At 38.0% G+C, this 12,242-nt stretch overlaps 1 protein-coding gene across 20 annotated transcripts in view; it reads left to right on the top strand.

Annotated features, from left to right (window-relative positions):
- Positions 1-12,242, top strand: part of PARD3 (par-3 family cell polarity regulator) — a 678,503-nt gene that overhangs the window by 519,733 nt on the left and 146,528 nt on the right. For all 20 annotated transcript variants that reach the window (XM_045061110.1, XM_023256519.2, XM_023256518.2 and 17 more), the window contains one exon: positions 2,118-2,360. In XM_045061110.1, coding sequence (XP_044917045.1) covers positions 2,118-2,360 — 243 coding nt within the window. The remainder of the gene's footprint in view (positions 1-2,117; positions 2,361-12,242) is intronic.

Below are 12,242 nucleotides of genomic sequence, written 5' to 3'. Positions count from 1 at the left end.
AAACTTTGAGATTTCTTGGGGTTTTCTGTGTATGTAGACCTGCAAATATATCATTACGTCATCCACAAATAAGAATCATTTTATTTCTTTTTTCCCAATCTGTGTACCACCCATTTCTTTTTCTAGGCTGATTGCACTGTCTAGAATTTCCAGCACTATGGGGGAGCAGACATCCTTACCCTTTTCCTCGTCTTAAGATTCAGTTTTCGGGGCTCCGGGGTGGCTCAGTTGGTTAAGAATCTGATTTGGGCTCAGGTCATGGTCTCGTGGTTCATGGGTTCTAGTCCTGCGTTGGGCTCTGTGCTGACAGCTCAGAGCCTGGAGCCTGCTTCGGATTCTGGGTCTCCCTCTCTCTCTCTACCCCTCCCCCACTCATGTTCTGTCTCTCTCTCTCTCAAAAAAAGAAACATTATAAAATATTTAAAATAAAAAAAAGATTCAGTTTTTCTCCATGATGTATAATGTATGATGTTACTAATAGGTTTTTTGTAGATGCTCTTTATCAAGTTTAGGAAGTTAGTTATGCTCTATTACTAGTTTTTTTTAGAGCTTGTGTCATGTTGGGTATTGAATTTTTTCAGATGCTTTTTCTGCATCAATTCATATGATCATGTGATTTTCTTCTTTAGCCTGTTAATAGGTTGGATTACACTGATTGATTTTTGAGTGTTGGACCAGCCTTGAATTACTACAATAAACATCACTTGGTCATGTTATATAATCTTTTTTACATAGTGCTAAATTCTACTTGGTAATATTTTGCAAAGGATTTTTAATTCTATATTCATGAAGGATATTGGTCCATTGTTTGTTTTTTTAATTTTTTATGCTTTCTGTGGCTTTTGTATCTTTTCTGTATTATTTTGTATATATATTTATGTCATTTATGCTAGCAGTGGTCTACATCAGGTATGATAAAAACAAATAATTTTGTCATGAAATGTTAAGCACAGTCTAAAATATTACTTTATATAAATAAAACTTCACTTTTAAGTATACATTTAAATTTGTAAATATTTAATAGAAATGGTTTTCCCAACAAAAATCATTAAAATTCTATTGAAAATAGTTTAATTATTTTTAGATAGCTGAAATCAACCTAGGATGTAAATTATATCAGTATGTTATAGGTTGAAAAGGTCTTTCTACCAAGTAGCTCAATAAAATCTTAGGAAATATTTAAACAATCTTCAGTAAAAGTGGTTATTTATGATCTGTTTCTTAGTTATAACACACTCAAGATTTATTTTAGAATTTGATTGGATCCATGCCTTCTTGTCCTTAATCTCAGGATTTGCCAATTCTGTATATATCACATAAAATCAAAGCTGGTGTTATTAAACAGATCTTCTTTTGCCATTAATAGAGAAATTATGGGTGTGGATTATGATTAGGCTTTGTAATATGTTGAATGTGTATGGTATATTTATAATGAGTAAGATGTATACATTATGCACTCACACATAAATATATAAATATACAGCATGTGTGTGAGTGTGTAACTTTAAGAAAAATCACTTCTTGCCTTAAAAAAATTCATGAGTAAGACCCAAATGGGTGCCTAAAAACTATCTGTTACTGGCGAATTTCTTAAACTAATTAATAAGTGACAATTTATTTATTTATCATTTTTTTAAAAAATTTTTTTTTCAACGTTTATTTATTTTTGGGACAGAGAGAGACAGAGCATGAACGGGGCAGGGGCAGAGAGAGAGGGAGACACAGAATCGGAAACAGGCTCCAGGCTCTGAGCCATCAGCCCAGAGCCTGACGCGGGACTCGAACTCACAGACCGCGAGATCGTGACCTGGCCGAAGTCGGACGCTTAACCGACTGCGCCACCCAGGCGCCCCAATAAGTGACAATTTACATGAAGTTGTAAACCATGACTATGCCTTACTGACGTGAACAAAAGCTATCTGAAGTGATTATTTCAGAGCATGCATGACGTTACCTTGACAATCCAAAATGTATGTAACATTGTTTATACCATCAATCTTCTTATAGCTGCATGAAATAAAATATATTTTATGACCTATTTTGATGAATATTTTTGTATATACAGTTCTTAGAAAAGACATAGTTTCTCTTGTTTCAACTTGGTTCTAATTTTACAGGATTCAAGCCAAAACTCGTGAATTTAGAGAGCGACAAGCTCGAGAGCGTGACTATGCTGAAATCCAAGATTTTCATCGGACATTGGGTTGTACTGATGAGTTGCTGTATGGGGGAATGTCTTCCTACGAAGGCTCGGTGGCTCTCAACACCAGACCCCAGAGCCCAAGAGAAGGGCATATGATGGATACTCTGTATGCCCAAGTGAAGAAGCCACGGAATTCCAAACCTTCGTCTGTAGACAGGTAGGCTGCAGGAGCAATCAAGGTATTGCTTCCAAATCAACTTTTATATAGTTTTTGACAAGGGAGTAGATTGTTCATCAATTCTCAAACCACAGCTGCCTTTTATTAATGGCCTTTAGAAAGCCGTTGTGTCTAAAAGTATTGAGTTTACACAAATCAAAGCCTAATGGAAAGAGGAGCAGAGGTTTTGACAGCTTTTCTAATGATTCCAACATATTTCATCTTGTTCTTAAAATGGTCTCAGACTGGAGAACTAACCTTTACTTTGTAATTCTGAATTTCCTTTTGTTGCTAACAGCACCTCTAGTTATGGTAATTAAACAGATAGAGAATGCTGCGATTTGTTTGACTTAATGATTTAAAGGACCTATTTTTTTTTTTTTTTGGTAACATGATTTTCTATTATGAAAGAATTAGTGAATGAGATGTTTAATGTAGTCAGTCTTCAAATTGCGTGTTAATAGCCACAGACCATGGGTGTGATTATGTATATTAGTATAGCACAAAGGAATGAAATGTTGACTCTCAATTAACGGCTACATATTTATTTCAGAATTTAACTGACTATATTTTTATTAAGGGCTATATATTATTTCAAATTCTGAAACATTTAAAAAACCTATTTTTCTGTCTCTCCATTTATATAGTCAAACACCTTATAAAGTTTAGTTCATGAAGAAAATAATTATCATTCATTTTTAACTGAAACATATGCCTGTTATTGTCATAAACAATAGCTAATCTCATCATGCATTATAATAGTTTCTTATAATCATTGCTTTCCAGGGGAGCTAGGCTTTGAACATTCAAAATAGGTTTCACTTAAAAGGTGTGGTTCTCAAGAGTTAGCCTGCATCAGAATGACCTGGAGGGCTTCTTCAAACACAGATTGCTTAACCCTTCCCCAGGCTTTTGATTCAGTAGATCTGGAATGGAGTAGTGCCTAAAATTTGCATTTCTACAAAGTTTTCTGGTCCGATGCTGTGCCGCTGGTCTCTGGTACTGCACTTTATAGACCTCTGCAAAACTGCAGAGGAGTTGGAATTATTTCATCTGTAGCACACACATGTTATCTTGCTGCTACATTTTGCAAGCAGCCTATGTTTTAGTTATTTACTTCCAGCTATTTTTAATAGAGGTTTGCAGACATAACAGGTAAGCTTCCGGCAAACCCAGAAGGAAGCATTTTAAAGAGTAGCAAAAGGGGAAGCAGACGTTAAGGTAAAACTCTATCTAGTCAGGTTATTTTTGTTTTCTTTCTTTCTTTCTTTCTTTCTTTCTTTCTTTCTTTCTTTCTTCTCTCTCTTTCTTTCTTTTAGCTGGATTTTAGGTTTTCTTCATTGTTTTATGAAAATCTATTTGATGTTGACCCTGATGAGTAAGTAATATAAGTTAACATAGAAGGTTATGGTTTATTTAAACCACATTGGTGTGGTCACTTTGAAGATTCAAAGTGCTTGTTAACTAGCATTGATGTGTCAAGACTCAAAGAATATGTTCATTATCAGTAACAGTAACATTTTCTTAAGAAATTTCTTACTTGTTTTTTGCTGTACTTGCAAAAGCTGTGTGTAGAAGGTCAGATCACACTTGAAGGCCATGAATGTCCCATCGAGTGTGTTTTCTTGGGAGAAAGGGCAGCAGAAACACTGGCATTGCTTATTGGTAACTTTCGAAAGAACTGAAAGAAAATTAATGTTGTATTGATCATTGATAAAAATATGAATCATTCCCAACAGCTTCTGCATCTAGTTTAAAAATCTGGTAAAGTAGGGGATGTTCTTAAAATTTTTTTTTTCAACGTTTTTTATTCTATTTTTTGGGACAGAGAGAGACAGAGCATGAACAGGGGAGGGGCAGAGAGAGAGGGAGACACAGAATCGGAAACAGGCTCCAGGCTCCGAGCCATCAGCCCAGAGCCTGACGCGGGGCTCGAACTCACGGACCGCGAGATCGTGACCTGGCTGAAGTCGGACGCTTAACCGACTGTGCCACCCAGGCGCCCCAAAGTAGGGGATATTCTTATAGTGGTTTGTTCACATGGCTTTGGAGTCCCACCTGCCATGGAAGATGGGAGTCAGGAGGGATCTCTCCAGTCCCTGAGGGCCGGAAGCGATTGTTTAAACCCCAGTCTAAAACCCAGTGCCCTGCAAGAGTCTAAATCTCCCCTGAAGATGTCTACAAATTTTCAAAAGGGCTTATGTGCTCAGAGCACCATTTGCTACTGTGCTTCAGCATCCCTGCCTGTGGTCTCGGCTCTGCACTGTGCTGACCCCACACTAAAACTCAGCCTCCTCACTAATTTCCATCAAAAAGCCACTGGGGGACACCTGGGTGGCTCATTTGTTAAGTGTCCAACTCTTGTTTTCTGCTCAGGTCATGATCTCAAGATTCATGAGTTTGAGCCCTGCATAGGGCTTCATGCTGACAGCATAGAACCTGCTTAGGATTCTCTCTCTCCCTTTCTCTCTGGGCCTTCCCCACTGATACACACGTTCTCACTTTCTCTCTCAAAATAACTAAATAAACTTAAAAAACAAAAACAAAAAGCCTCTTGGCAAAACATTTCAGAGGACGCTTTGTCTTGGGGATGAGTCAGACCAGACAGTGAGCAGTTCAGAAATCACATCATAGATATCACTATATTCAAAAGCCCCTTTTGGCCTCATTCATGCATGGCCTTGACAGCTGTGTACCACTGGGGACCTTAAGTTCTCTGCATCTGTGCCCCCAAATGGTGATTGGACTAGAGGATTTCTAAGGCACTGCCAACTCAGGAGAGATATACTTATTTTTTTCTTTAAAAAGGATCACAGAAACTTTTTAGTTTTCTGCAATTCTTATTTTTGCAGAGGACAAGATGTCCATCAAACACCATTATGAAATTATATTAGTAATACAAGAACTTGGGACTTACTGCACCTGTAAAGTACATCTTTACCAACCAGTCACAGAATATGAATTTGGCTTGGAAATAATGGTATCACCTCCATTGTCTTTTTCTGTCAGAAATAAAGTGGTTTAAAAGTGTTTCCCAGACTTGAGTAGTATAGAGACTCTTTTTAAAGGACAATCTCTTCATTCTGCAGTACAGAATTAAATAGTTTTGATTATAATGTTACTTAAATATGTATAAAAATAAAATAGGACTAAACTCCTTCTGTTTACAGCCATTATACAACTATAAAACCAAACATCTTTACAAATTAAATACAAACAAAACAGCAAAACCATTACATTCAAATGAACAACATTAATTTAATGTGGCCAATAATGTGTTTTAAAATCTAAACTCTTGCACAAATCATTAATACGGTCGTGGCTGCTCTATGGCAGGTTCATTTGGGTTTGCTTGTCTACCCCCACAAGCCCAGGGCTGACTCCATTCCCCTGTCTCTTTTCTCAGCAAAATTTCTGCAGTTCTTATGCGTGTGTGTACCCAGTTACCTTTGGCCTGTATGGTGCATCATTGAATCAATTACGCCTGAAGTCCAACCTTCTTTTAAGTATCAGTAATTTGAGACAGTGAAAAAACCATCTCTTGGTGCCTTCACGTTTGTTGACTTAAATCCAGACAGTGAAATAATACACTTATAAGACGATCTAGAAATGATTATATTAATTTTAAAATAATCATTTGAATGAAATCATAAAACTTGAAACTCTTCAGAGTGTATTTCCTGTACAAAGAATATAGCCAATAAAGAAACTCCCATCAGTTCACTGGATTTCACCAAAATATCCAATTGGTGAACCGGTGCAACTTTACTATTCAAATTTTTGGATTTTGTGGGAGTATAGTAGTCAGTCGACAATCTGAAGTGTAGCCTGCATGTATTTCTGGGATTTTGATTGTTCAGTAAGAAAGCAGTATTCTGAGTTTCATTGCTTAATCATTTTGTTTTGATCTTATAGTCAGAAATGTGGATCTGATAGTTCTGCATGGAAATAGCCAGGGATAATTCATTAAATGCTGTGAATTTGATGACAAAATAGGATATTTTTTCAATTTCCACATATTATTTATAAAATGCTTCTTTTACAAGGTACCTTCATACTACATCTGGAAATATTTCTATGCTTGTTTAATTTGATTCACACATGAACTATCATCTGACTATATGTGTTGGTTACAGTGTCATTTTTACTACTTTTTATAAATGCCTTTTTATTAATGCCCTTTTCATATTGGATTGCTGCTAAAGAGAAGCCAACCCCTCCCTTCTGTTTTATATGAATAACAAGGCTTAAAATCACAAACAGTGGTGTAGTTACATTTTATCCTGATTATAACCAGGGGCCTCAAAGATTTAGCCATGTAAATGATTCATGATGCTTTATTTGTTTGGCAAGATTGTATTTCCTGTTGGTCATTGTATCTTCAGCTGGCTAGAGTACTTGAGAGTCCGATCCAGTGCTTTCTGATACATTTCTCTCCACTGTGGAAGACATTCTACCTGCCTCACCAATACCTATTCTTCCCCTCGTCTTTACTTAATAGAATCCCAATTTTGTTCAGGCTGGCAGTGTGCCCAGATAAGAATTCAATTTCCCAGGCTCCTTTGCAGTGAAAGGTGATCGTGTGACATTCTGGCAAATGAGTTCAAAGTGGATCTAAGCTGGAACTTTGTATAAAGCAGTTTTTTGGGTTTTTTTTTTTTTTTTGGAAAAAAGTGGAGTCAACTCAGCTTTTTCCCTTTGCCATTTTCCCTTCTTTCTGCCTAGAACTTGAATGAACGTTCCAAAGTGGGGTTTATCTAACACTCTTGAGGATGATGGCCATGTGGAGGAAGAGAGATGCAACCTGGCCCCTTGAAACACTGTTCTAGTCCTAGCATGCCCACCCTCTTTGTCACCTGTATAACTAAGCCCCTCATTTAAGTCACCCTCCGTCAAGGTTCTGTTTCATGGAGCCAAATAGCATTCTGAGTCTAGTAAGTTACACACAAGAGCCCAAAGGGAATGATCACCCTTAGATCAAGGCTATCTATTGGAGAACTATCCCCTGGTCAATTCATTTCCACAGTACTTTGTGAAAATAAGTAGTGGGCAAAAGTTTCCACTGATGCTCAATTAGCTCTTCTACTTTTCATTTTATTTAGCCTCTACTTAAATAAACTTTATCAATCAAATGTCTGCTGGCAGACATCCTTCTTCACTCTGATACACCATTATCTCCTGGCAACTCCTAACCTCTATCAACAATCCTACTATAGAGTAGGAGGTGGTAGAATGTAACATATAAGAGCCTGAACTATGGGGCACACTGCCCAAGTTTGGTTCTGGTTCATCTACCATCAGCTGTATAACTCTATGCTTCATTTTCCTCATCTGTAAAGTGGGGATAATAATGACACTTACTTTACCAGGCTTATGGAGGACTAAGTCTGTTAATGCATATAAAGCACTTAGCACTATGCCTACTCCACTGTAAGCCCTATTTAAATGTTTAATGTTGCTATTGCTTTTAGGAAATGGGCGTTTCCTCAGGAAAGCACAGCATCCCCTCCTGGTTGCAGGAACAAGCAAAGAATGACACTGAAATGAATTGACCTAGGTTTTATTCCTTATACATAACATACGTGCAAAAGTGTGTGCACGTACCTCTGCTGATACCGCTTTAGTCATTGAGTAGCTTGGTCTCTAAGTATTCCCCATACATCACATCATGAACAGTTTCTCCTTAAATTAGGACTTCCTGGGTTCAGTATAAGCCATTGCTGAATGAGTCCTTCTTCAGTGTAAGTACTTATAAGTGCTGGGTACTGTAAAATGGCTTATTTGAGAGTAAGTCAGGGGATAGTCCTGTAAGAATGTGATCTCTCAACTTATTTCAGCCCTTTGACAGTTTGAAAGACTTCATTTTGCACTTTCCTGGAATTCTTTGAAGTTCTTTGTGTTCTACTTTCATGAAATTCTTGCTGATTCCAAGCTTGCAAAGCTCCATGGAGATGTGGAGGCTTGAATTTCTAAAACCTTGTCTAAAATGTTAGCATTTCTACTTACACTAAGGTATTTTCAGGCAAGGCAGGCAGGCAGGAATCATGATCTTAAGAACTGTCACAGACTGCATTCTAGAACAGTGATTTTTCACATTTCAGCATGTATACAAAGAACCTGGAATGCTTCTCACAAATGCAGTTTTATGGCCCTCCCTTCATAGATATTTGGAGTCAGTAGGTCTGGTTGAGGGCTAAGAACCCAGATTTTCAACAAGCACCTCAGTTGACTGTAAAGCAACCATTAGTCCATTCACCCTTTGGAAAGCACTATTCTTTTTTTTTTTTTTATGTTTATTTATTTTTGAGAGAGAGAGACACAGTGTGAGCAGGGGAGGGGCAGAGAGAGAGACACACACACACACAGAACTTGAAGCAGGCTCCAGGCTCTGAGCTGTCAGCACAGAGCCCGACATGGGTCTCGGACTCACAAACTGCGAGATCATGACCTGAGTTGAAGTTGGATGCTCAACTGACTGAGCCACCCAGGCGCCCCTGGAAACCACTTTTCTTGAGCTAATGAAAACAAACAAATAAAACGAAATTGGAACTCTAATATAAGTTAGTATATTAAGGTCTATTAACGGTAAAGCTGTGAACTAATTTATAATTTCTGTATTGGGCACAGCTTTTTAAAAAAAATGTTTATTTATTTTGAGGGAGAGCGTGCGTGTGTGTGTGTGTACACATGAGCAGGGAAGGGGCAGAGAGAGAAGGAGAGAGAAAATCCCAAGCAGGGATCTCAAGACTCTGAGATCATGACCCAAGCCAAGAGCAAGAGTTGGATGCTTAACTGACTGAGCCACCGACGCACCCCATGGGCACCACTTTATCTTGGCAATCATTTATGTCCATTGTTAACCTACGGTTAAATAGTCATTTTATTTAAAAGGTCAACTTACAGGTGTGATATTCATAAACTTTAATCAGGGTTTCTTGACACTTACCAAAAGTTTCATGGGAGTTCAACAACTCCCATTTAAAAGTTTAGTATGCTTTGAATTCTAATAAAGAAATGATGAAATGCTGGTCAATAGTATTTTTATTTACTTGAGGACACCAGGCAATTCATACTTTTATATCCAGATGCCGGAATCTGTAGTTAAAACTCCACAGAAAGGCAGCTCTAATGGGCATTTGCTGACTGTCACCATGCAATCATTTGCCACCAAGAGTGCATTGTCCTCAAGTATAATTGAAATAAAATAGGTACTGTGCCGCTGTAAATCTAAATAGCAGGGAAATAGCAGGCTAGACTCCCCCAGCTTGTTCAGGACACCTTAATGGAAACATAAATACCATAATCATATGCTTTTTGCATGCATTTTACCACTAAAAAGAAAATGTGGATTTTAAAAGAAAAGACCTTTGTGAACTTGTTTTTTTTCCCCCATTAAAACTGAAATCCAGTTGTGTCGGAAGGGAAGTCTGACAAACATAGAACAAAATGAATTTTCTTAGATATAGGTAGTTATTAAACACGTGCTCTTTTTAAAATGTTGGGTCACATAACAAAGTTGTATTTGCTCTTCAGAAAGTCAATACCACTTTATTTACTTACATTTGCTTTGTATTATTCACCTTTGCTTTTCTTGAAATGTGAGAAAGCAGTGCTCAAAGGTGGTAAATCTTCCTGTCATCATGAGTTTTGCATGTTGGTGCCATTGCTAATTAATGTGCTCTACCGTGGCCCCTTCTCAGGGCCCTTAAGCTATCCATTTCTGACCTTGGCCAGCTCCATTCACCTCAGGAAATGTCCCAAACTTTGTTGTTCCCTTCAGCATGCCTCTCCTGTCCAAAACTACCACATACCTCCATCCAAGCCCAGGCTCCTTCTTTCTCCCTGCTTGTTGTAGGTCACTCTCCTTCTTCCAGCCCCAACCCTACGCTGCAAGGAGCCTGCTCCGTCAGTCCTCCTCGGCCCCTTCTTCAGCCTGTGCCTCTCTGCCCACTCTCCCACACAGTGGGTTAACATGCAGATATCTTTATCATGCTGTTAAAAAAAAATCATTTTTTACCCTCTAGGTATTTTCTGCCCTATTTTTCCTCTTCACTTCTAATCCAAACTTCTTGAAAGATTAATCTAGATTTGATATAGATGGCTGTGTCTTCCTTCCCACATTTCTTTACCACCTGCATTTCATGTGGTAGACACTGCAGTCTACCCTCCCCCTCCATGATGCCCATGCCCTAATTCCTGGAACCTCTGAATGTGTTGCTCTGTACAGCAAAAAGAACATTGCAGATCTGATTGAGTTAAGGATCATAAAGTGGGGAGATTTTCCCAGATTATCCCAATGGGCTCAATAGAATCATAAGAGTTTTTATAAGTGAAAGGAGGGGGCAGGAGTCAGAGAGATCTGAAGATGCTGTGCTGCTGGCTTTGAAGACAGGAAGGGGCCACCAGACAAGGAAACAAGTGGATTCTAGGAGCTAGAAAAGGCAAGAAACAGTCTCCCCTAGAGACTCCAAAAGGAACATAACACTGCTGACACCTTGATTTTAGCCCAGTGAAACCCATCTCATTCGGACTTCTGACCTCCAGAACTACAATATAATTATAGTTTCCTAATGGCCTCCTAGAGCCAATAAACACTCCTCTTCTTTCCACCTGGGATCACTTGGTGGCATTCCTGGAACTCTGTCCTCTGAGTTTCTGTGTATCGTACTACTACCTCTTGCTTCCTACTTCCTCTCTGGCTTTTTTCTTTCTTCCTTCCTGACTTCCTTCCTTTCTTTTTCTTTTTTTTTTTCTTTTTTTTTAGCCTTTAATTTTAATTCCAATGTAGTTAACACAGTGTTATATTAGTTTCAGGTGTACAATATACTGATTCAACAATTCTGTACATTACATGGTGCTCATCATGATAAGTGTACTCTTAATCCCCATCAGCTGTTTCACCCATCCCCCACCCATCTCCTTGCTGGTAACCATCAGTGTATTCTCTGTACTTAAGAGTCTGTTTCTTGGTTTTGTCTCTTTTATCCTTTGTGTATTTGTTTGTTTTTTTTCTTAAATTCCACATATGAGTGAAATCACATGGTATTTGTCTTTCTCTGACTGACTTATTTAGCTCAGCATTACACACTGTAGCTACATCCATGTCATTGCAAATGGCAAGCTTTCATTCTTTTTTATGGCTGAATAATATTCCATTTTGTATATTATATCACATCTTCTTTATCCATTCATCTATTGGGCATTTGGACTGCTTTAAAAATCTGGTTATTGTAAATAATGCTGTAATAAACTTAGGGGTGCATATATCCTTTTGAATTAACGTTTCTGTATGTTGAAGGTAAATACTCAGTAGTGCAATTACTGGATCGTAGGGTAGTTCTATTTTTAACTTTTTGGAGAACCTCCTTACAGTTTTCTAGAGTAGCTGTACCAGTTTGCATTCCCACCAACAGTGTAAGAGGGTTCCCCTTTCTCCACATCTTGTGTTGTTTCTTGTGTTGTTGATTTTGGCCTTTCTGACTGGTGTGAGGTGATATCTCATTGTAGTTTTGATTTGAATTTCCCTGGTGATGAGTGATGATGAGCATCTTCTCATCTGTTGGCCATCATGATATCTTCTTTGGGGAAATGTCTGTTCATATATTCTGCCCATTTTTAATCAGATTATTTTTGGGGTGTTGAGTTGTAAAAGTTCTTTATATATTTTAGGTACCAACCCTTTATCGGATGTCATTTGCAAATATCATCTCCCATTCTGTGGGTTGTCTTTTAGTTTTTTGATTGTTTTCTTCACTGTGCAGAAGCTTTTTATCTTGATGTGGTCCCAGTAGTTTATTTTTGCTTTTATTTCCCTTGCCTCAGGAGACATGTCTAGAATAACATTGCTACAGCCAATGTAAGAGACATTACTGTCTGTGCTCA

The sequence above is a fragment of the Felis catus genome, chromosome B4 (assembly GCF_018350175.1).
Source record: "Felis catus isolate Fca126 chromosome B4, F.catus_Fca126_mat1.0, whole genome shotgun sequence".
In the NCBI taxonomy this organism is placed as follows: domain Eukaryota; kingdom Metazoa; phylum Chordata; class Mammalia; order Carnivora; family Felidae; genus Felis; species Felis catus.
The sequence above is the reverse complement of the archived record's forward strand: the minus strand, read 5'-3'. Positions and strand labels throughout refer to the sequence as shown.